Genomic DNA, 24,626 nt, shown 5'->3' with positions numbered 1-24,626 from the left:
TGCCGCAATCAAAAGTGCCTGATCCAACATGCGTATTTTTTTTTTTTTGGAAAATAAATAAATGATGGCACAATCGATTTTGTGTTTTGATCGACAGAACGTTTGTTTTTTTGGCTCATCTATGGCCGGCCTTAGATGGATATATAGTTTTAATTGGACTTCAGGATTTAAAGATCTATACTTTAGGGTTCATTTACACCATGGGGTGGGGAATTGAGCTACGTTTTTACTGCCCCACTTAAGCTGCAAAGGCAGATGGACTGGGGTTTATATACAGTATTTCCCAGAATTGAGTCCCCCCCTCCCCCAGACTGTATACATGTATCTATATACAAACACACCTCCAAGACCACCACCGCCTTGCTAAAGAAGCTGAGGGTAAAGGTGATGGACTGGCCAAGCATGTCTCCAGACCTAAACCCTATTGAGCATCTGTGGGGCATCCTCAAACGGAAGGTGGAGGAGCACAAGGTTTCTAACATCCACCAGCTCCATGATGACGTCATGGAAGAGGGGAAGAGGACATCATTGGCAACCTGTGAAGCTCTGGTGACCTCCATGCCCTAGAGGGTTAAGGCAGTGCCGGAAAATAATGGCGGCCACACAAAATATTGACACTTTGGGCCCAATTTGGACCTTGTCACTTAGGGGTGGACTCACTTTTGTTGCCAGCGGTTTAGACATTAATGGTGGTGTGTTGAGTTATTTTGAGGGGGCAGCAAATTTATATGTTATACAAGCTGTACACTGACTACGTCACATTGTAGCAAAGTGTCATTTCTTCAGTGTTGTTTATATATACAGTTGCAAGAAAAAGTATGTGAACCCCTTGGGATTACGTGGAGTTTTGCATGAATTGGGCATAAAATGTGCTCTGAACATCATCTAAGTCACAACAATAGAAGAACACAGTCTGCTGAACATAATACTACACAAACATTAGATGTTGCCATGGTTTAATTGCACATAACATGTAAACATTCACAGTGCAGGGAGGAAAAAGTATGTGAGGCCCTAGCTTAATGACTTCTCCCAGAGCTAATTGGAGCCAGGAGTGAGCCAACCTTGACTCCAATCAGTGTGATGATATTGGATGTGTTGCTGACAGCTGTCGTGCCCTTAAAAAACACACACCTGTTTTGGGTTTACTGGTTTCAAGAAGCACTGTCTGATGTGAACCATGCCTCGCAGAAAAGAGCTCTCAGAAGACCTACGATCAAGAATTGTTGACTTGCATGAAGCTGGAAAGGGTTACAAAAGTATCTCCTTGAGCCTTGATGCTCATGTGTCCACGGTAAGACAGACTGTCTACAAATGGAGAAAGTTTAGCACTGTTGCTACTCTCCCTAGGCGTGGTCGTCCTGTAAAAATGACTGCAAGAGCACAGCGCAGAATGCTGCATGAGGTAAAGAAGAATCCCAGAGTGTCAGCTAAAGACCTACAGAAATCTCTGGCACATGCTAACATTTTTGTTGACACATCTACAATAAGGAAAACATTAAACAAGAATGGAGTACATGGGAGGACACCACGGAGGAAGCCATTGCTGGCCAAAAAGAATATTGCAGCACGTTTGAAGTGTGCAAAAGAGCACCTGGATGTTCCACAGCACTACTGGCAGAATATACTGTGGACAGATGAAACCAAGATTGAGTTGTTTGGGAAGAACACACAACACTATGTGTGGAGAAAAAAAGGCACAGCACACCAACATCAAAACCTCATCCCCATTGTAAAACATGGCGGAGGGAGCATCATGGTTTGGGGCTGCTTTGCTGCCTCAGGGCCTGGACGGATTGTTGTCATTGATGGGAAATTGAATTCCAGAGTTTATCAAGACATTTTGCAGGAAAACGTACGACCATCTGTCCGCCAACTGAAGCTCCGCAGAGGATGGGTGATGCAACAGGACAATGACCCAAAGCATACAAGTAATTCAACAAAACAATGGCTGCAACAGCACAGAATACGCCTTCTGGAGTGGCCCAGTCAGAGTCCTGACCTCAACCCGATTGAAATGCTGTGGCATGACCTTAAGAGAGCGATTCACACCAGACATCCCAAGAATATTGCTACACTGAAACAGTTTTGTGAAGAGGAGTGGTCCAAAATGACTCCAGATCGTTGTGCAGGTCTGATCTACAACTACAGGAAACGTTTGGTTGAGGTTATTGCTGCCAAAGGAGGGTCAACCAGTTATTAAGTCCAAATGTTCACATACTTTTTCCTCCCTGCACTGTGAATGTTTACATGTTATGTGCAATTAAACCATGGCAACATCTAATGTTTGTGTAGTATTATGTTCAGCAGACTGTGTTCTTCTATTGTTGTGACTTAGATGACGTTCAGAGCACATTTTATGCCCAATTCATGCAAAACTCCACGTAATCCCAAGGGGTTCACATACTTTTTCTTGCAACTGTATATATACATTGTATACAGTCCGGGGGAGGGGGGACTCACTTCTGGGAGATACTATATATATATATATACATTGTGTACAGTCCAGGGGAGGGGGGGCTCAATTCTGAGAGATACTATATATATATATATACATTGTATACAGTCCGGGGGAGGGGGGGCTCACTTCTGGGAGATACTATATATATATATATACATTGTATACAGTCCGGGGGAGGGGGGGCTCACTTCTGGGAGATACTATATATATATATATACATTGTATACAGTCCGGGGGAGGGGGGGCTCACTTCTGGGAGATACTATATATATATATATATACATTGTATACAGTCCGGGGGAGGGGGGGGCTGACTTCTGGGAGATACTATATATATATATATACATTGTATACAGTCCGGGGGAGGGGGGGGCTGACTTCTGGGGGATACTGTATATATATATATACATTGTATACAGTCCGGGGGAGGGGGGGCTCACTTCTGGGAGATACTATATCTATATATATATACATTGTATACAGTCCAGGGGAAGGGGGGGCTCACTTCCGGGAGATACTGTATATATACACATGTTGGGCTTCATCTATACAGCTTGGATATTCTCCTCACTTTGAAGGAAGTGGATTGTGTCTACCAGGGGCGGACTGATCATTTGGAAACTCGGGCATTGCCCCAAGGCCCGGGGTCAGTAGGGGGACCCATGAGATGCCCCTGGTACCTTTTTTATAGGTTTTTTTGAGTTTGGGCAAGGACACAGGGGCCCCATGATCCCCTATAGCCTGGGGGCCCCATGAGTTGTCAGTCCGCCCCTGTTGCAGAGTTCTCCTCAATTCCTGTCTAGTAAAATGTTGTCACCGGGACAGGAAGTGAGGGCAAATCTCTCTCCGAGCCCCAGATAGCAGTAAAAACCCAGAAGAAGTTCTAACTCTTCCCCATTCTATCCAATTTTTTTTTTTCACATTTTTGGGTGGACTTACCCTTTAAATTTGTAGAAAACGAGGACTATAAAGGGCCCCCTTTCGTTTTGCATCCATGTTTTTTTATTTCAATAGAAAAAAAACGGCAACTTTTTTGGAAACAAAATAATTCTATCAAAAGCAGTTTTTGGACTCGCTCCGGGGAGGGGGCGCTCCTGGCGTCTCAGGTGGCGCGCCGCACCTGTGGAATGCCTGCGCCTGACCGATAATGGGTGTCAGAAGGGGGGGGGGGTCACGACAAACACGCGTAAAGACATTCCATTCTCTCATCGCTCTGTGATGTCAGACGACGCAGTTTTTTTTTTTTTCCATGTCGCGGCGCTGAGCTCAGGGGCACACTTGAGTCCGAGTGACAGGAACATGACGGCTCTGACATGCGGAGGGGGGGGGGATGCTGGAATGCGGAGCGCGAGCCCGGCCGTGTCAGGAACCTGTAGTAGCAGCTAGGAATAGACCCCCCCCCTCCCTGCGGTCACATATTTCCGCGGTTTGACGGCTTGTCAACGCAGCGCCATTCGCCGGTATGAATTTGTAATGTCAATGAGAATAAAAAGTGAAGGGAAATGGAAAGACGCGGCATTGGAACCGCCAGCGCAGTGGCTGGCCAGGATACAAGCTTTCCTTGCAGCGCCGGAGTCCTTGCTTTAGTTCCCACCAGCAGCACAGGCTTTGCATTTGGACAACCTGGCTCTTCATCTACTGACCTTCCACCCCAAAAAAGGGTCCTACCGGTGTGGTGACCAGGGGCGGACTGACAACTCATGGGGCCCCCGGGCAATAGGGGATCATGAGGCCCCTGTGTCCTTGCCCAAACTCAAAGCACACCCAAAAAAAGCCTATAAAAGGTACCAGGGGCCCGCTAGTGACCCCGGGCCCTCGTGCTCGAATGGTCAGTCCACCCCTGGTGGCGACCCAATTCATTCAGCCTTTTCCCTGCCTTGTGCCCGCCTGTTAACTCTTTCCCAACCTCCTTGGCATCCCTGAGTTCTGGGGGGGGGGGAAGGATCAGGAGACCACTTGGCCACTATGATTGGCTGCCACAGAGGTCACATGCATGGAAGCCAGTCCCATGGGCTATCATTAACGGGACCAAGAGCTATCTGGGAGTGTGCAGTACGCACAGAAACATCTGCCGCCCAGCGATGTGTAGGCAGGTGCAGTCTACTTTCTCCCCTGTAGGTGGCGCTATTCCTCAGCAGTACTGCAGTTGGAGAGGAAGTCAAGAGGAACATGGTTCCTCTATGGTTTCCTGAGTCACTGGGGAAGCGATCCGGTTGGCTGCTGCCCCCCCATGTGACTCGAGCAGCCATCTTGGGTTAGGTAGAGCCTATTTAGCCACTTGCCCTCCAGAGGATTTCCTGACCAGGCCATTTTTTTGCGATACGGCGCTGCATTACTTTAACTGACAATTGTGCGGTCATGCAACGCTGCACCCAAATGAAATTTACGTCCTTTTTTCCCCCACGAACGGAACTTTCTTTCAGTGGTATTTGATTGCCTCTGCGTTTTTTTATTTTTTGCGCAAAAAAAAAAAGACCGACAATTTTGAGAAAAAAAACAATATTTTGGACTTTTTTCCCACGAATAGAGCTTTCTTTCAATGGTATTTTTAAATTTTTGTGCTATAAACAAAAAAAGCATGACAATTTTGAAAAAAAACAAACAAAAAAACAATATTTTTTATTTTTTACTATTAAACATGTCCAGTAAAAAAAAAAAAAAATCGAAAAATCAAATTTCTTCATAATTTTAGGCCAAAATGTATTCTGCTCCGTGTCTATGGTAAAAAAAAAATCATAAAAACTGTAAATTGATTGGTTTACGTCAAAGTTATAGCGTCTACAACTGCAGTATATATACTGGGATTTTTAAAAAAATATTTTTTTTGCTAGTAATGACGGCGATCAGCGACTTATAGCGGGACTGCGGCGGGCATTCTGACACTGGGGGGGTCTGACTTGGTGTCACTGACATCCCCAGTGACACCAATACAGTGATCAGTGCTAATAAAAAGCTCTGACACTGTACTAATGGCACTGGGCAGGAAGGGGTTAACATCTGGGGGCGATCAAAGGGTTAACTGTGTGCTGGGTGTGTTTCACATTATGTGCTGTGTTTTACACTGTAAGCACACTGCTTTGTATGGCTGTGCTATGCAGAGCCATACAAAGCAGCACACTGGTGCTGACAGGGGAGAGATCTGTATTTTTTACATACAGACCTCTCCCCCGTCAGTGATACTCGACGTTCGCCAGGTGCCGGCTCAGAATCCCCAGCCGGGACCTGGTGTTTGACAGTCGAGGCCACGAACGGCGGCGCGGGTAGGCGGGCACGCGCCTCCTACCCGGAAATGTGAAATCACATATATATATACGTGATTTTGTGCTGCCCTGCCGCCCTGATAGGTATATTAAACTATAGAAAATGAGGTTAGGTCGAGTAAATCGATACCAAACATGCCAAGCTCCAAAAGTGCGCTCGCCAATTAAAGAGCCACTGCTCGAGACTGTCCACAAACGATCTTTCAGAATCCTTTACAGCTCAGTTCAGGCCACGGTCACATAAGGCGGGTTGAAATCGTGGGCAAAATTGCCGCCATTCCGCCCGCCGTTCCGGATCACATCAGAATGCGCACACGCTCATTCGGGTGCCGTTATTCTTTAACGGCGTGCCAAAGACTGCGCGGTTCCGTTGTGATTTTCGCTCGACAGAATCGTATTGTAGAACGCGCGATTAGAAATTGCGCTAAGCCTGTCGCCCCAAAAGAGGAGCAGGAGCTTCTTTTAGTCGACGAACCGATTGAAGCGAATGCCTGACACGCGTTTCTCCATGTAAATCGCGCTTTAAAAATTGCGAATGGGAACGCCGGTTCCCGCTACGCCATTACATTATGGAACGTGCGCAGCGATACTTAATACGCGTGGTGCAATCGCCATATTTGTATGCATGTGTTTGTGTTTAGTGTGAACAAGAATGTACTTTAACGCGGGGGCTATTCTTTTTTTTTTTTTTGAGTGCTTTTTTCATAAATGTTTTTATAAAACTTTATTTTTCCAGTTCGCAGAAACGCACTACAGTCCATTTAACATGGTTTCCTATGGATCTAGTTCCAGGGGCGGACTGACAACTCATGGGGCCCCGGGCAATAGTGGATCATGGGGCCCCTGTGTCCTTGGCCAAACCCCAAAAAGCCTATGAAAAAGGTACCAAGGGCATCTCATGGGGCCCCCTACTGACCCCGGGCCCTCGGGCAGTGCCTGAGTTTCCAAATGGTCAGTCCGCCTCTGGTCCGGACACTTTCCCCCCCTTCCAGTCCGGACACATTCCCCCCCTTCCAGTCCGGACACTTTTCCCCCCTTCCAGTCCGGACACTTTCCCCCCCTTCCAGTCCGGACACTTTCCCCCCCTTCCAGTCCGGACACTTCCCCCCCTTCCAGTCCGGACACTTTCACCCTCTTCCAGTCCGGACACTTTCACCTCCTTCCAGTCCGGACACTTTCCCCCCCTTCCAGTCCGGACACTTTCACCCCCTTCCAGTCCGGACACTTTCACCTCCTTCCAGTCCGGACACTTTCACCCCCTTCCAGTCTGGACACTTTCCCCCCCTTCCAGTCCGGACACTTTCCCCCCCTTCCAGTCCGGACACTTTCCCCCACTTCCCCCCCAGGCCAATTTTCACCTTACAGCGCTATCACACTTTGAATGACAACTGCGCGGTCATGCAACACTGTACCCATATGAATTTTTTACCATTTTTTTGAGACCAATAAAACTTTATTTGGGTGGTATTTATTCACTGCTGGGATTTTTATTTATTTGTTTTTGCTATATAAATGAAAAAGTCCAAAAATTTTGAAAAAAAGTTTTTCTTATAAAATTTTGCAAATAAATAATATTTCATCATAAATATCAGCCAAAATGTATTCAGTTATCTTTTTAGTAAAAAAAATAAATAACCCAAATTAGTTTATAACCAAACATTATAATTTTTCATTTTTTTTTAAATTTTTATTGAAATTTTTATTTAAATTTTGTATATTATTATTTATATATTATTATTATACAATATTTATATAGCGCCAAAGGGTATGCTCAGCGCTGTACAGTAGCAAGGGGGACAGAACATGAGACAAGACAGTAACAATACAATACACGAGGGGTTCGAGGGCCCTGCTCCTTGGAGCTTACAATCTAGGAGGGAGGGGAAGGTGGTACAGGAGGAAGTGGCTGTGGGGGATGGAGTGGTAGGAGGAGTGGAGGAGGTCGGCTGTTAGGTGAGGGTGGGGTAGGCTTCCCTGAAGAGATGGGTTTTCAGGGTGCGCCTGAAGGTGAGGAGGGTAGGTGACAGTCTGATGGATAGGGTTAGTGAGTTCCAGAGGATGGGGGAAGTCCTGGAAAAGTCCTGCAGTCGGGCGTGGGAGGTGGAGACCAGGGAGCTAGAAAGTAGGAGGTCCTGTGAGGAGCGGAGGGCACGGGTTGGGTGGTATTTGGGTATCAGGTCGGTGAGGTAGTTTGGGTCGGCGTTGTGAATGGCTTTGTAGGTCAGAGTTAGCAATTTGAATTTGAATATATATATATTTACATACTGTCACCTTAGCAGTACAGTCACCATGGTGACACAGTTCTATTTGTGGGGGGTGATGAAGATTTTTTTTTTTTTTACACTGATTGCTTTTACACTCATAAAGGCTGGAAAAATCAATCATTTCTCCTTCTCTCTGGCTGCATTCTTGCATCCATTGAGAAATACTGTGAGTGCTGTGATTGGTCACAGCTTGTCACATGGTACAAGGCTGTTGTGAATGGCCCTGTACCATGTGACCTCTGTGATCATTCACAGATTTTACAAGTAGTAAGCAATGATGTCAGAAATCCATAGGATAACATGCACAAAAAAAGTCCAAAAACGCAGGTCTGTTACTGCGTTTTTCCACGTTTTACCGCATTTTTACAGCTAAAAACAACTCCTCTAGAAATCCATAGGATAACATGCCAGGGAGGTTTTTTTTTGCTCAAATGAAGTCCAAAAACGCAGGTCTGGTGCATGATACTGCGTTTTGCCACATTTTACCACATTTTACCATGTTTTTACAGATAAATAAAAACTCCTCTAGAAGCCCGCTAGTTCTGGGGTGTTTTCCAGCCAAAAATCGTTGATTGCAGTCTGTGTGTGTATGGACACCGAGGATAACATGCTGGGGGGTTTACTGGCTGCAGAAAAAAAATGTCAAAAGCCAAAAACAGGCGCTGTAAAAACGTTCCGTGTGCGTGAGGACTTGTGCACCTTGAGTGCCGGAGCGTGTAAAGTCGCATGATGTGACTTTTAGTTTCCACGGACGCGGGGCGTTTTAATACCGCTGGTATTGTTAGCTGTGTAAAGTCACGTTAAAAACGGGAGATTTTCAGTGTTTTTTAGAGTTTTTTTTGCATTAGCGTTTAGCCACATTTTTACGCATTCGCATTTTCTACCTTTTTATTTTTTTGAGGAAAATAACTTTTTTTTTTTTTTGTTCAAAAAAATGTCCATAAACGCAGGTTTGCCACGTGTGACCGTGTTTTTCCACATTTTTACTGCATTTTTACAGCTAATAAAAAAATCCTCTAGAAATCCACTAGTTCTGGGGTTTTTTTTCATACTCAAAAAAAGTCCAAAAACTCCAAATTTGACGCATTTTTCCAAATTTTTCTGCATTTTTACAGCTAAAAAAAACTCCAAGGGGGGCGTCACATATATGTGCAGAGGCAAGGGGGGCGTCACATATATGTGCAGAGGCAAGGGGGGCGCCACATATATGTGCAGAGGCAAGGGGGCACCACATATATGTGCAGAGGCAAGGGGGGCGCCACATATATGTGCAGAGGAAAGGGGGCGCCACATATATGTGCAGAGGCAAGGGGGGCGCCATATATATGTGCAGAGGAAAGGGGGGCGCCACATACAGTTGTGTCCAAAATTATTCAACCCCCAATGCTGTAAAGGGGTTTAGGGACTATAGTGTACATTTGGAATTGTATTCAGAATCAAATCCTACAAGGACGTTGTAACTACCCAAATGCAACTAAAATGACATCAATTGTTTATGTAATACAGTAGTAAATGGTTCTTATGTGGTTTCTTCATTGCCACAATTATTCAACCCCTTAAAGACTACCACTCTGAAGAACAGAGGTTCATACAGGTGCTTTCCATCAGGTATTGAAAACACCTGTGGATGTCACCGAGCAGCAATCAAGCATAATAAGCACCAATTAGGCAGCTTTAAAATGACTGTGATACTCAGCTCCTTCTAGACATTTACTGGTGTGGTTACAAACATGGTGAAGGCAAGAGAATGGTCCAGGAAGACAAGAGAAGAGGTGATTTCTCTTCACAGGAAGGGCAATGGCTATAAGAAGATTGCAAAGATGTTAAACATACCAAGAGACACCTTAGGAAGCATCATTCGCAAATTCAAGGCAAAGGGCACTGTTGAAACGCTACCTGGTCGTGGCAGAAAGAAGATGCTGACTTCGACTGCTGTGCGCTACCTGAAGCGTAGAGTGGAGAGAAGTCCCCGTGTGACTGCTGAGGAACTGAGAAAAGATTTGTCAGATGTGGGTACAGAAGTTTCAGCCCAGACAATAAGACGCACACTGCGTAATGAAGGCCTCCGTGCCAGAACTCCCAGGCGTACCCCCTTGCTGTCTCCAAAGAATAAGAAGAGTCGACTGCAGTATGCCAAAAGCCATGTGGACAAACCACAAAAGTTGTGGGATAGTGTTCTGTGGACTGATGAAACAAAATTAGAACTGTTTGGGCCCATGGATCAACGCTATGTTTGGAGGAGGAAGAACAAGGCCTATGATGAAAAGAACACCTTGCCTACTGTGAAGCATGGTGGAGGGTCAATCATGCTTTGGGGCTGTTTTGCTTCTGCAGGTACAGGGAAGCTTCAGCGTGTGCAAGGTACCATGAATTCTCTTCAGTACCAGGAGATATTGGATGGAAACGTGATGCAGTCCGTCACACACCTGAGGCTTGGGAGACGTTGGACCTTTCAACAGGACAATGATCCCAAGCATACCTCCAAGTCCACTAGAGCATGGTTGCAGAGGAAAGGCTGGAACATTTTGGAGTGGCCATCGCAGTCACCAGACTTAAATCCGATTGAGAACCTCTGGTGGGACTTAAAGAAAGCAGTTGCAGTGCACAAGCCTAAGAATGTGACTGAACTGGAGGCCTTTGCCCATGAAGAATGGGCGAAGATACCCGTAGATCGCTGCAAGACACTTGTGTCAAGCTATGCTTCACGTTTAAAAGCTGTTATAACTGTAAAAGGATGCTGTACTAAGTACTAAGATTGAATGTCACTTGGGGGTTGAATAAAACTGATAATGCTGTGAGCACAGAAAAGACATTTGTGGTTATTTCATTATAACTGTTATGTTATATTTGTCTGACCTACAAGTGCCTCTTTAATGTAAATGTAAGCAAGATGACTGAATGATCAAAAGCAATGTCAAACTGGCCAAAACACTCAATTTCAGTGGGGGTTGAATAATTTTGGACACAACTGTATATGTGCAGAGGCAAGGAGGGCGCCACATATATGTGCAGAGGAAAGGGGGGCGCCACATATATGTGCAGAGGCAAGGGGGGCGTCAAATATACAGTATGTGCAGAGGCAAGGAGGGCGCCACATATATGTGCACCCATGGTGGCCACAGTTTCTGTGCTGCAAGTGTGCTCCCCGCATGGTGACTGAGCTGTCACAGACAGCTCTCGCTCTCTAGTGATGATCGGAAGCCAGAGGGACAGGCTGCTGATCATGTGACCACTGTAGCAGCCAATCAGAGCAATCATGTGATTGGAAAGTCCCTGGGCATCCAGTGGGCTCCTGCCTAGTTTGCCTTGTGGATGACCCGGCTCTGGTGCCGTTACCTGTGTATGTTGTCAGGCTGCCAGGCCGTCATTCGATGACACAGCCGGTGCGGCCGCACTCAGGATGGAGGAGCACAGGTGTGCCCTTCTCCCGCCGGCATTCCGCTCCGCGCTTTATTAATTGTACGGTACATGTCTGCGCAATGACCGGAGCACTCAGACATCTGCCACCATCCCATAATAACATCCATACAGCAACCCGGACAAAAGGAGAATCAGTCCGAGGACAGAGAACATCCCAGCTGTGCCAGCATCTGGCAGAACACTCGACAGACAGACGATAGATAATAGAGGGAGGGATGGACGGACGGACAGATAGAGGGATGGATGGACGGACAGATAGAGGGATGGATGGATGGACAGACGGATGGATGGATATGGGATGGATGGATGATCTATGATACTACAGGAGATGAGAATGAAATGTCTCCAATAGATAGAACCATAATGTGGTCGGGGTTTAGGGGAGTTGAGATGATTTCCTTTTGTTATTTCCTTCTATATCCTCCATTGTACTGATCTGCACTGTATACAGAGTGTGCAGCATGATAATGGAGAATTGTGAGGAGCAGTGGTGCGTGATGTGGGGTAGGATTGGCGCAGTGGTGCGTGATGTGGGGTGGGATTGGTGCAGTGGTGGGTGATGTGGGGTAGGATTGGCGCAGTGATGGGTGATGTGAGGTAGAATCGGTGCAGTGGTGGGTGATGTGGGGTAGGATCGGTGCAGTGATGGGTGATGTGGGGTAGGATCGGCGCAGTGGTGGGTGATGTGGGGTGGGATTGGCGCAGTGGTGGGTGATGTGGGGTAGGATCGGCGCAGTGGTGGGTGATGTGGGGTGGCATTGGCGCAGTGGTGGGTGATGTGGGGTGGGATTGGCGCAGTGATAAGTGATGTGGGGTGGGATTGGCGCAGTGGTGGGTGATGTGGGGTAGAATCGGCGCAGTGGTGGGTGATGTGGGGTAGGATCGGTGCAGTGATGGGTGATGTGGGGTAGGATCGGCGCAGTGGTGGGTGATGTGGGGTGGGATTGGCGCAGTGGTGGGTGATGTGGGGTAGGATCGGCGCAGTGGTGGGTGATGTGGGGTGGCATTGGCGCAGTGGTGGGTGATGTGGGGTGGGATTGGCGCAGTAATAAGTGATGTGGGGTGGGATTGGCGCAGTGGTGGGTGATGTGGGGTAGAATCGGCGCAGTGGTGGGTGATGTGGGGTAGGATCGGTGCAGTAATGGGTGATGTGGGGTGGGATCAGCGCAGTGATGGGTGATGTGAGGTGGGATTGGCGCAGTGATGGGTGATGTGGGGTGGGATTGGCGCAGTGGTGGGTGATGTGGGGTAGGATCGGTGCAGTGGTGGGTGATGTGGGGTAGGATCGGTGCAGTGGTGGGTGATGTGGGGTAGGATCGGCGCAGTGGTGGGTGATGTGGGGTGGGATTGGCGCAGTGGTGGGTGATGTGTGGTGGGATTGGCGCAGTGGTGGGTGATGTGGGGTGGGATTGGCGCAGTGGTGGGTGATGTGGGGTGGGATTGGCGCAGTGATGGGTGATGTGTGGTGGGATTGGCGCAGTGGCGGGTGATGTGGGATAGAATCGGCGCAGTGGTGGGTGATGTGGGGTAGGATCGGTGCAGTGATGGGTGATGTGGGGTAGGATCGGCGCAGTGATGTGGGGTGGGATCGGCGCAGTGATGGGTGATGTGGGGTGGGATTGGCGCAGTGATGGGTGATGTGAGGTGGGATTGGTGCAGTGATGGGTGATGTGAGGTGGGATTGGCGCAGTGATGGGTGATGTGGGGTGGGATTGGTGCAGTGATGGGTGATGTGGGGTAGGATTGGCGCAGTGATGGGTGATGTGGGGTAGGATTGGTGCAGTGATGGGTGATGTGGGGTAGGATTGGCGCAGTGATGGGTGATGTGGGGTGGGATTGGCGCAGTGATGGGTGATGTGAGGTGGGATTGGTGCAGTGATGGGTGATGTGAGGTGGGATTGGCGCAGTGATGGGTGATGTGGGGTGGGATTGGCGCAGTGGCGGGTGATGTGGGGTAGGATTGGCGCAGTGGCGGGTGATGTGGGGTAGGATTGGTGCAGTGATGGGTGATGTGGGGTAGGATTGGCGCAGTGATGGGTGATGTGGGGTAGGATTGGCGCAGTGATGGGTGATGTGGGGTAGGATTGGCGCAGTGATGGGTGATGTGGGGTAGGATTGGCGCAGTGATGGGGGATGTGGGGTAGGATTGGCGCAGTGATGGGTGATGTGGGGTAGGATTGGCGCAGTGGTGGGTGATGTGGGGTAGGATTGGCGCAGTGGTGGGTGATGTGGGGTGGGATTGGTGCAGTGATGGGTGATGTGGGGTAGGATTGGCGCAGTGGTGGGTGATGTGGGGTGGGATTGGCGCAGTGATGGGTGATGTGGGGTAGGATTGGCGCAGTGATGGGGGATGTGGGGTAGGATTGGCGCAGTGATGGGTGATGTGGGGTAGGATTGGCGCAGTGGTGGGTGATGTGGGGTAGGATTGGCGCAGTGGTGGGTGATGTGGGGTAGGATTGGCGCAGTGGTGGGTGATGTGGGGTAGGATTGGCGCAGTGATGGGTGATGTGGGGTAGGATTGGCGCAGTGATGGGGGATGTGGGGTAGGATTGGCGCAGTGATGGGTGATGTGGGGTAGGATTGGCGCAGTGGTGGGTGATGTGGGGTAGGATTGGCGCAGTGGTGGGTGATGTGGGGTGGGATTGGCGCAGTGATGGGTGATGTGGGGTTGGATTGGCGCAGTGGTGCCGCTGTAGGAAGTTTGCCTCATATTCGGGATGAATTTCCCCTTCGGAGAGAAGATTGCCCTGTCAGCCCGCACTGCCTCCGGGGGAACGGAGCGCATACAGGAGTTCCAGGGAGGTCTGAGGAAGACGATCGTAACTTGGAGTGATCTGTTATAAATCATATTTAGTGGATTTTTTTATGTTTTATTGGAATTCTGTTCGGAGCGATCAATGATAAATGTACAATCCGAATCACAGACGTCGTAAACCGCTCCAGACAAACAAAACATTCATAAAGAACGCAGAAAGAACCGCATAAATAACACGCCGCGCACATTTATTACATTCCCAGCAAAGCTCTGACATATACCGCAGTGCTGCACAGAGAACACTGAGCCAGTCACATCAGTCTCTGTACAGAGGAGCTTACACTCTAATGTCCCCTCCCCCACAGTCATATCAGTCTCTGTACAGAGGAGCTTACACTCTAATGTCCCCTCCCCCACAGTCACATCAGTCTCTGTACAGAGGAGCTTACACTCTAATGTCCCCTCCCCTTTTGTTTGTATCGGTGACACAAATAAGTGGAGAAACAAAAAGCCAATATCTGACACATTCCACGCAAAACCCCAAAAAAGGACAGAATGATTGTACTGCAGAGGTATCGGTAATTGGTGTCAGTGGGAGGAATAGTGCCCCATCATTGGTATCAGTGGGAGGAATAGTGCCCCATCATTGGTATCAGTGGGAAGAATAGTGCCCCATCATTGGTGTCAGTGGGATGAATAGTGTCCCATCATTGGTGTCAGTGGGAGGAATAGTGCCCCATCATTGGTGTCAGTGGGAGGAATAGTGTCCCATCATTGGTGTCAGTGGGAGGAATAGTGCCCCATCATTGGTGTCAGTGGGAGGAATAGTGCCCCATCATTGGTGTCAGTGGGAGGAATAGTGCCCCATCATTGGTGTCAGTGGGAAGAATAGTGCCCCATCATTGGTATCAGTGGGAGGAATAGTGCCCCATCATTGGTGTCAGTGGGAGGAATAGTGCCCCATCATTGGTATCAGTGGGAAGAATAGTGCCCCATCATTGGTGTCAGTGGGAGGAATAGTGCCCCATCATTGGTGTCAGTGGGAGGAATAGTGTCCCATCATTGGTGTCAGTGGGAGGAATAGTGCCCCATCAATGGTGTCAGTGTGAAGAATAGTGCCCCATCATTGGTATCAGTGGGAGGAATAGTGCCCCATCATTGGTGTCAGTGGGAGGAATAGTGCCCCATCATTGGTGTCAGTGGGAGGAATAGTGCCCCATCATTGGTATCAGTGGGAAGAATAGTGCCCCATCATTGGTGTCAGTGGGAGGAATAGTGCCCCATCATTGGTGTCAGTGGGAGGAATAGTGCCCCATCATTGGTATCAGTGGGAGGAATAGTGCCCCATCATTGGTATCAGTGGGAGGAATAGTGCCCCATCATTGGTGTCAGTGGGAGGAATAGTGCCCCATCATTGGTATCAGTGGGAGGAATAGTGCTCCATCATTGGTGTCAGTGGGAGGAATAGTGTCCCATCATTGGTGTCAGTGGGAGGAATAGTGCCCCATCATTGGTGTCAGTGGGAGGAATAGTGCCCCATCATTGGTGTCAGTGGGAGGAATAGTGCCCCATCATTGGTGTCAGTGGGAGGAATAGTGCCCCATCATTGGTGTCAGTGGGAGGAATAGTGCCCCATCATTGGTATCAGTGGGAGGAATAGTGCCCCATCATTGGTATCAGTGGGAGGAATAGTGCCCCATCATTGGTATCAGTGGGAGGAATAGTGCTCCATCATTGGTGTCAGTGGGAGGAATAGTGTCCCATCATTGGTATCAGTAGGAGGAATAGTGCCCCATCATTGGTGTCAGTGGGAGGAATAGTGCCCCATCATTGGTGTCAGTAGGAGGAATAGTGACCCATCATTGGTATCAGTGGGAGGAATAGTGCCCCATCATTGGTGTCAGTGGGAGGAATAGTGACCCATCATTGGTATCAGTGGGAGGAATAGTGCCCCATCATTGGTGTCAGTGGGAGGAATAGTGCCCCATCATTGGTGTCAGTGGGAGGAATAGTGCCCCATCATTGGTGTCAGTGGGAGGAATAGTGCCCCATCATTGGTGTCAGTGGGAGGAATAGTGCACAAAAACATGCACGCCGCATTTCGCCATCATTGCAGTGCGATTTGGAATTGCGGGCAGAATTGCGGCGACTCCCAAATGGCTAGATTAGGAAATGCGCGGGTGTGAACGCAGCCTTGGTGAACTCCTGCAAAAGTGCGCAGAAACGCGCTTCTTGCAGTACCATTGATTGGTACTGGTGTCCCAAAGGTGACAAGCGGTCATGTGTTTTGTTTTTTGCGCACGCAGTTAAAAAAAAACCACACAATTTTGGCAGTTTGTCGTGCGTCGGGCAGCCCATTGAAATGAATAGATGTAGTGCAAAAATGCGCATTCACGCCTTCCTGGCCGTATATTGTGGCGGGGGGGGGGGGTAAATCGCCAGCCTGGTCCATATCTAATGGGATAGAAGAGGTCACCCATGTGCCTCCGGCAGTGCGTTGGGTTGTGCGTTGGGTTGTGCGTCCGTCTGTGCGTTCGGTTGTGCGTCCGGCTGTGCGTTCGGTTGTGCCTCCGGCAGTGCGTTGGGTTGTGCGTCCGGCTGTGCGTTGGGTTGTGCGTCCGGCTGTGCGTTCGGTTGTGCGTCCGGCTGTGCGTTCGGTTGTGCGTTCGGTTGTGCGTTCGGTTGTGCGTCCGTCTATTCATTCGGTTGTGCGTCTGTCTGTGCGTTCGGTAGTGCGTCCATCTGTGCGTTCGGCTGTGCGCCCGGCTGTGCGTCCTGCTGTGCGTTCAGTTGTGCATCCTTTTGTACGTTCGGTTGTTCTTCCGTTATCTGTGCGTCCGGCTGTGCGTCCGGTTGTGCGTCCGTCTGTGCATTCGGTTGTGCGTCTGTCTGTGCGTTCGGTAGTGCGTCCGGTCGTGCGTCCGGTTGTGCGTTCGGCTGTGCGTTCAGTTGTGCGTCCGGCTGTACGTTCGGCTGTGCGTCCGGCTGTGCGTCCGGCTGTGCGTTCGGTTGTGCGCCTGGCTGTGCGTCTGGCTGTGCTTCCGGCTGTGCGTTCAGCTTTGCGTTCGGCTTTGCGCTCGGCTTTGCATTCCGCTGTGCGTTCGGCTGTGTGTTTGGTTGTGCGTCCGGTTGTGCGGTCAGTTGTGCATCCTTTTGTTGCTTTCGGTTGTGCTTCCAGTTGTGCGTTCAGCTGTGTGTTCGGCTGTGTGTTCGGTTGTGCGTCCGGCTGTGCGTTCGGCTGTGTGTTTGGTTGTGCGTTCGGTTGTGCGTCCAGTTGTGCGTTCAGCTGTGTGTTCGGCTGTGTGTTTGGTTTTGCGTCCGGTTGTGCGGTCAGTTGTGCATCCTTTTGTGCGTTTGGTTGTGCGTCCAGTTGTGCGTCCAGCTGTGTGTTCGGCTGTGCGTTCGGCTGTGTGTTCGGTTGTGCGTCCGGCTGTGCGTTCGGCTGTGTGTTTGGTTGTGCGTTCGGTTGTGCGTTCGGCTGTGTGTTTGGTTGTGCGTCCGGTTGTGCGGTCAGTTGTGCATCCTTTTGTGCGTTCGGTTGTGCGTTCGGTTGTGCGTCCAGTTGTGCGTTCAGCTGTGCGTCCGGCTGTGCGTTCGGCTGTGCGTTCGGCTGTGTGTTCGGTTGTGCGTCCGGCTGTGCGTTCGGCTGTGTGTTTGGTTGTGCGTCCGGTTGTGCGGTCAGTTGTGCATCCTTTTGTGCGTTCGGTTGTGCGTCCAGTTGTGCGTTCAGCTGTGTGTTCGGCTGTGTGTTCGGCTGTGCGTCCGGCTGTGCGTTCGGTTGTGCGCCTGGCTGTGCTTCCGGCTGTGCGTTCAGCTTTGCGTTCGGCTGTGTGTTCGGTTGTGCGTCCGGCTGTGCGTTCGGCTGTGTGTTTGGTTGTGCGTCCGGTTGTGCGGTCAGTTGTGCATCCTTTTGTGCGTCCGGTTGTGCGTTCAGCTGTGCGTTCGGCTGTGCGTTCGGCTGTGCGTTCGGCTGTGCGTTCGGCTGTGCGTTCGGTTGTGCGTTGCGCCTCTCCTGTGATTATTCAGCCGGTCACGTCTCTCGCCTCTCACTCTGGAAGGGGAGAGAGGGAGACGTCAGTGTCCAGCCCAGATCATTAATCCTCCAGCTCCGCTCTGGGTCCTCAGCTCCCTCTGCCTGTCGATCGTCCAGCAGCGAAGTGCACGATGAGTCACAAGTAACGCACCCGGGTCCTCATGACTAGGTGACCGCGTGACGCGACCGCCGTCCAGCTGCTCCCCTCCTCACTCCTAACCTCTTCTTCTTTTTTAATTTTTTTCTATCCTCTCAACAGATGGCAAACCCGGTGACATCAGCCTGCTGTGTGGTGCTCGCGGCGGCCGTCATGGTGTGCGCACAACGACACAACGAGGGTAAGTCCACTCCTACTTTGTATATATATATATATATTGGGGGGCACCCACGGGGGGGGCGCAGGCGGTCCACCAAAAGGGAAGGCAAGGTCACGTCCGAGGAGGATTGTTAACCCTCTGCACACCGGGGCCGGTGTTATGCGCAAAAAATATACAAATAAATAAATATAATATATGTGCGCGTGACGTCCCGGTTGCGTCGTAAATCATTCATCTCCATATATTCTGAGGTCAGACATCAATACGTGTCATGGAGGGGCGGGCCGAGGAAGGAGACGCTGTCATCGGGACGTCCGGGCGTACGGATTGTTTGGCAGGAAAAGTCGCCAATCCGGGACGCGGGTGAGTGAGGTCAGCTGTTTACTGGTCAGATGGAGGCCAACGTGCGCGCGTCTTAAGGGTCGGTTCGCACTATGGAGACACAGTCCAGACGCGTTCTGGATGCGGTTTTGCGTGCGCATTTTTGGCGTGTTTCGGTGCGGTTTTGACGAGTTCCGGTGAGTTTTTAAGCATCCCGGTTTGTTTTTCCCCCTTCTATTTTTCTTGGATTTAAATACAGATGTGTGCATTTCGGTGCATTTTTGACGCGTTCCGGTGCGTTTTTTTCCCCCTCTCTTTTTCTTCAATTTAAGTCTCAGTTTTTGGCATGTCCTGATGCATTTTTGACGCGTTTCGGTGTGTTTTTGACACGTTCCAGTTCATTTTTCCGCCTTCTCTTTCTTCCATTTAGGGACGTGTGCATTCCAGTGCGTTTTTGGCGTGTTTTGGTGCGTTTTTGGTGCATTTCAGTGCGATTTTTATGCATTTCAGTTCATTTCTCCCCCTCTTTTTCTTCAATTTAAATAGGGACGTGTGCGTTCCAGTGCATTTTTGGCATGTTCCGGTGCATTTTCGACGGGTTCCAGTGCGTTTTTGATGCGTTCCGGTTCATTCCCCCCCTCTCTTTTTCTTCAATTTAAATAGGGACGTGTGCATTCCAGTGCATTTTTGGCGCGTTTCAGTGCGTTTTTGATGCGTTGCGGTTCATTCACCCCCCCTCTCTTTTTCTTCAATTTAAATAGGGACGTGTGCATTCCAGTGCGTTTTTGGCGCGTTTCAGTGCGTTTTTGATGCGTTGCGGTTCATTTTTCCGTTCTCTCTTTCTTCCATATAAATAGGGACGTGTGCATTACAGTGCGTTTTTGGCGCGTTTCGATGCTTTTTTTATGCATTCCGGTTTATTTCTCCCCCTTTTCCTTCAATTTAAATAGCGCACTCCAGTGTGTTTTTGGCATGTTTCTGTGCCTTTTTGGCGCATTCCGATGCGTTTTTTATGCATTCTGGTTCATATTTCTCCCCTCTATTTGTCTTCAATATAAATAGGGATGTATGCATTCCAGTGCGTTTTTGGCATGTTCCTCTGCATTTTTGGTGCATTTCGGTGCGTTTTTGATGCTTTGAAGTTCATTTTTTTTTACCTTCTGTTTTTCATCAATTTAAATAGGGACGTGTGCATTCCAGTGCGTTTTTGGTGCGTTCTGGTGCATTTTTGGTATGTTTCGGTGCATTTTTGGTGCGTTCTGGTGCATTTTTGGTATGTTTCGGTGCATTTTTGGTGTGTTCTGGTGCATTTTTGGAGCGTTTTGGTGTGTTTTTGGCGCAGTCCAGTTCATTTTTTCCCCCCCCTCTCTTTTTCTTCGATTTAAATAGGGACATGTGCATTCCAGTGCGTTTTTGGCGTGTTACGATGCACTTTAGGAGTGTTTTGGTGCGTTTTTGGCGCAGTCCAATTTATTTTCCCCCCCCCTCTCTTTTTCTTCGATTTAAATAGGGGCATATGCATTCCAGTGCGTTTTTGGCGTGTTCCGGTGCATTTTTGATGGATTCCGGTGCGTTTTTTATGCATTCCGGTTCATTTTTTCCCCCTTTTTCTTGAATTTAAATAGGGATGTGTGCATTCCGGTGCATTTTTGATGCGTTTTACCGCATTCCAGTACAGTTCTGTGCAGGAAAAATGCAACTCGTCCTACTTTTTTTTTCTGCGCCCGGAACGCACCGGAACTGCAAGCGCTGATGTGAACGATGACACTGACACCCATATCAACGACTTTCTGTGCGTTTTGGATGCAGAAAAAAAGCAACTGAAACGCATGGAGTGTGAACTGGGATGATGTGAAATAATTGGGTCCCAATCTATGTATATTTGTATGACACACACAGTATATATCACTCATTTAAAGGAGAACTCCAGACACAGATGAATGGCGCTCTGTGATCATTACCCCCTTGCTGCTGGCCCTGTCACAGGTTTGGGAGCCTGGACTCCTTTTATGCAATCACATGACTGGGAGCCCAACCCCCCCCCACCCCCCCCCCCCCCCCCCCGCCTTCCCTCCTGGAGCAAAAATGTGCTGCATTCTCCTAAGGAGAGGAGAGTTATAGAGGAAGGAGCAGAGTCCTCCAGCAGTGCAGAGTATTTCAGGAGAGGAGAGTTATAGAGGAAGGAGAGGAGTCCTCCAGCAGAGCAGAGTATTTCAGGAGAGGAGTTATAGAGGAAGGAGCGGAGTCCTCCAACAGTGCAGAGTATTTCAGGAGAGGAGAGTTATAGAGGAAGGAGCGGAGTCCTCCAGCAGAGCAGAGTATTTCAGGAGAGGAGAGTCATAGAGGAAGGAGCGGAGTCCTCCAGCAGTGCACAGTATTTCAGGAGAGGAGAGTCATAGAGGAAGGAGCGGAGTCCTCCAGCAGTGCAGAGTATTTCAGGAGAGGAGAGTCATAGAGGAAGGAGCGGAGTCCTCCAGCAGTGCAGAGTATTTCAGGAGAGGAGAGTTACAGAGGAAGGAGCGGAGTCCTCCAGCAGCGCAGAGTATTTCAGGAGAGGAGTTATAGAGGAAGGAGCGGAGTCCTCCAGCAGTGCAGAGTATTTCAGGAGAGGAGTTATAGAGGAAGGAGCGGAGTCCTCCAGCAGTGCAGAGTATTTCAGGAGAGGTGAGTTATAGAGGAAGGAGCGGAGTCCTCCAGCAGTGCACAGTATTTCAGGAGAGGAGAGTCATAGAGGAAGGAGCGGAGTCCTCCAGCAGAGCAGAGTATTTCAGGAGAGGAGAGTTACAGAGGAAGGAGCGGAGTCCTCCAGCAGTGCAGAGTATTTCAGGAGAGGAGTTATAGAGGAAGGAGCGGAGTCCTCCAGCAGCGCAGAGTATTTCAGGAGAGGAGAGTTATAGAGGAAGGAGCAGAGTCCTCCAGCAGCGCAGAGTATTTCAGGAGAGGAGAGTTATAGAGGAAGGAGCGGAGTCCTCCAGCAGCGCAGAGTATTTCAGGAGAGGAGTTATAGAGGAAGGAGCGGAGTCCTCCAGCAGCGCAGAGTATTTCAGGAGAGGAGAGTTATAGAGGAAGGAGCGGAGTCCTCCAGCAGCGCAGAGTATTTCAGGAGAGGAGAGTTATAGAGGAAGGAGAGGAGTCCTCCAGCAGCTCAGAGGAGTTATAGAGGAAGGAGCAGAGTCCTCCAGCAGTGCAGAGTATTTCAGGAGAGGAGTTATAGAGGAAGGAGCGTTGTCCTCCAGCAGAGCAGAGTATTTCAGGAGAGGAGTTATAGAGGAAGGAGAGGAGTCCTCCAGCAGCGCAGAGTATTTCAGGAGAGGAGTTATAGAGGAAGGAGCGGAGTCCTCCAGCAGCGCAGAGTATTTCAGGAGAGGAGAGTTATAGAGGAAGGAGAGGAGTCCTCCAGCAGTGCAGAGTATTTCAGGAGAGGAGAGTTATAGAGGAAGGAGCGGAGTCCCCCAGCAGTGCAGAGTATTTCAGGAGAGGAGAGTTATAGAGGAAGGAGCGGAGTCCTCCGGCAGCGCAGAGTATTTCAGGAGAGGAGTTATAGAGGAAGGAGCGGAGTCCCCCAGCAGTGCAGAGTATTTCAGGAGAGGAGAGTTATAGAGGAAGGAGCGGAGTCCTCCAGCAGTGCAGAGTATTTCAGGAGAGGAGAGTTATAGAGGAAGGAGCGGAGTCCTCCAGCAGCGCAGAGTATTTCAGGAGAGGAGAGTTATAGAGGAAGGAGCGGAGTCCTCCAGCAGCGCAGAGTATTTCAGGAGAGGAGAGTTATAGAGGAAGGAGCGGAGTCCCCCAGCAGTGCAGAGTATTTCAGGAGAGGAGAGTTATAGAGGAAGGAGCGGAGTCCTCCAGCAGCGCAGAGTATTTCAGGAGAGGAGAGTTATAGAGGAAGGAGCGGAGTCCTCCAGCAGTGCAGAGTATTTCCCAAATTCAAATGGAAGAAGCTGCATATCCGCCATGTTTTTTTCTTCCAAAATCTTTATTGCAACATAGACAAATTTACAATAATAAGTCCAAGCACATTACCCTCCGCTAGACCCTGCGCCTTCTGCACCAACGCGTTTCGCCCCATCCGAGGAGAAGAGTCGGAGTAGACTGGGAATATTTATACTCATCGGTTGACTTTTATTTCTTTTTAAAGCAGGGAGAAAAATGATTTTGTGGATCTGCAGCTTCTTCTTTTTGAATTTAACCTCTTCACGCCGGCCGCACACAAATGTGCGGCCTCCCGGCTTCTGGGCCTAGACGCCGAGCGGACGCACATTTGTGTGCAATTAAAAAAAACATATGTGCTGAGAGCACGGGCCCTGCGCGCTCCCAGCACCTGTGTCCGGTACTCACAGAAAGGTCCCAATCTCCTCTTTCGATCGGGACCTTTCCCGATCATGTGACCGCCGTGACGGCAAATCACGGCTGTCACATGACCCTAAAGCCCCACCCCTCCTCCCAGCTTCTGAAACCCTTAAAGGGCCGAGAGGCGCCAGCGCCAAGGGGTTAACAATCTCAGGTTGACTCCTGGGAGGAGGAGCATGCCCACCATTGAAGTAGATCTAAACCCAATGACTAAAACCTCCTAGTCTTGACATGTTCCTTCAGAACTTCAGAACTTGTTTCAGCTTTCTTCAGTCTTCAACTCTCATTGACATGATCCTGTCCTTGTTCAGGCACTTCCTGTTATGGGGTGACAACTGTCTCTTAGTTTTGCTTCTGCGTTGTCACCCAGTCGCATCAGCCCCTAGTGGAGACCATACAGTGCATGGGCTTGGTCCATACCTGGAATCCAGCACATTGACCGGTTGATGGAAGCTCCAGGAGATCAGAATCATTCAAGGTCATCCAGTTAGGGTTTCCATCTGCTTTCGGTGAACCTGTTGCTTTGTCCTTCATGGGTAACATATGGCTTCACCCTAAAGGTTACCGATCTGCAGAAAGTGTATCTGCCGTCAGTGCGTGCCGATTCTATCCTCTCTATGCTCAGGATAATTTGGTGCTGCGCCGTGTGCTGATATTTAGGAGGCCAGAGCCGGCCGGAGATCTGATGATACTTCATCAGATCGATAGATGGAGAGGAAACGTTCCAGACCGGAGGTTCGGGAGGACCCGCACACACACGTGTCCTCTCTTCCTCTCTCTCCCTGCACTGCCTGTAATCTGATTGTCCTCCTGCCTGTAAATCACAGGCCGACCTCCAGATCCCTTCTAAGTGCTCCCTGTGGGCTCTTTGTGTGGACAGTTATGGGAGAATTAGATTGGTGTCGACAATGACCCTGCGATTGTCTGGCTGGCACCAGGAGAGCATCTGCACCAGACTGAGGGGGAGGTGGGGGTCACTTCTTGAGCAGGCCAGAGATGACTTTACTCTGACAACATGGCCACTGCATTGTTATGGTACAGGTATAGTTAATATCCGTGTTTCTTTTTTCATAAATACATTCCTGGCATGTCAGAATACACAGCAACAGTATCATTTTTTATAAAAGCTCCACCTTCCATGGGTCAAGGGCTGAACTCTAGTCCAGGCTGATGTCACCAGTCTTCTGCAGGCAGGAGCAAGCATTTCAACAGTCTCCTTTTTGACAGTAATCAGACTTCAATGTTGTAGCAGCTGACAAGGTCAGAGGTTGATCTGTGTCAGACATTTGTGAACACAGAACTGCACAGGCACCAGGATTTACATGGTTGGGCCATCTATGAGCCAGCATCTCAGTCTAGGAAGTAGATGGATGAAGCCTCGACAATGATGATTTTGTTCTTTTGGAGAGAAAAGCAGATGAAGGGTGTGTGTGTGGGGGGTGGGGTGG

The 24,626-nt window shown here is 49.4% G+C and overlaps 1 protein-coding gene across 5 annotated transcripts in view; it reads left to right on the top strand.

The window, feature by feature from the left end:
* CNTFR (ciliary neurotrophic factor receptor) overlaps positions 1-24,626 on the top strand; it is a 572,233-nt gene that overhangs the window by 193,576 nt on the left and 354,031 nt on the right. For 4 of the 5 annotated variants that reach the window (XM_089663460.1, XM_089663459.1, XM_089663456.1 and 1 more), the window contains exon 3: positions 18,453-18,531. In XM_089663460.1, coding sequence (XP_089519586.1) covers positions 18,453-18,531 — 79 coding nt within the window. Of the gene's footprint in view, positions 1-18,226; positions 18,363-18,452; positions 18,532-24,626 lie in introns of those variants that run through there. The other variant, XM_089663458.1, reaches the window with a different exon arrangement.

This window comes from Staurois parvus, unplaced genomic scaffold (assembly GCF_062004578.1).
Source record: "Staurois parvus isolate SC_StPar_1 unplaced genomic scaffold, SC_StPar_1.0 ptg001691l, whole genome shotgun sequence".
Classification (NCBI taxonomy): Eukaryota; Metazoa; Chordata; class Amphibia; order Anura; family Ranidae; genus Staurois; species Staurois parvus.
The sequence above is the reverse complement of the archived record's forward strand: the minus strand, read 5'-3'. Positions and strand labels throughout refer to the sequence as shown.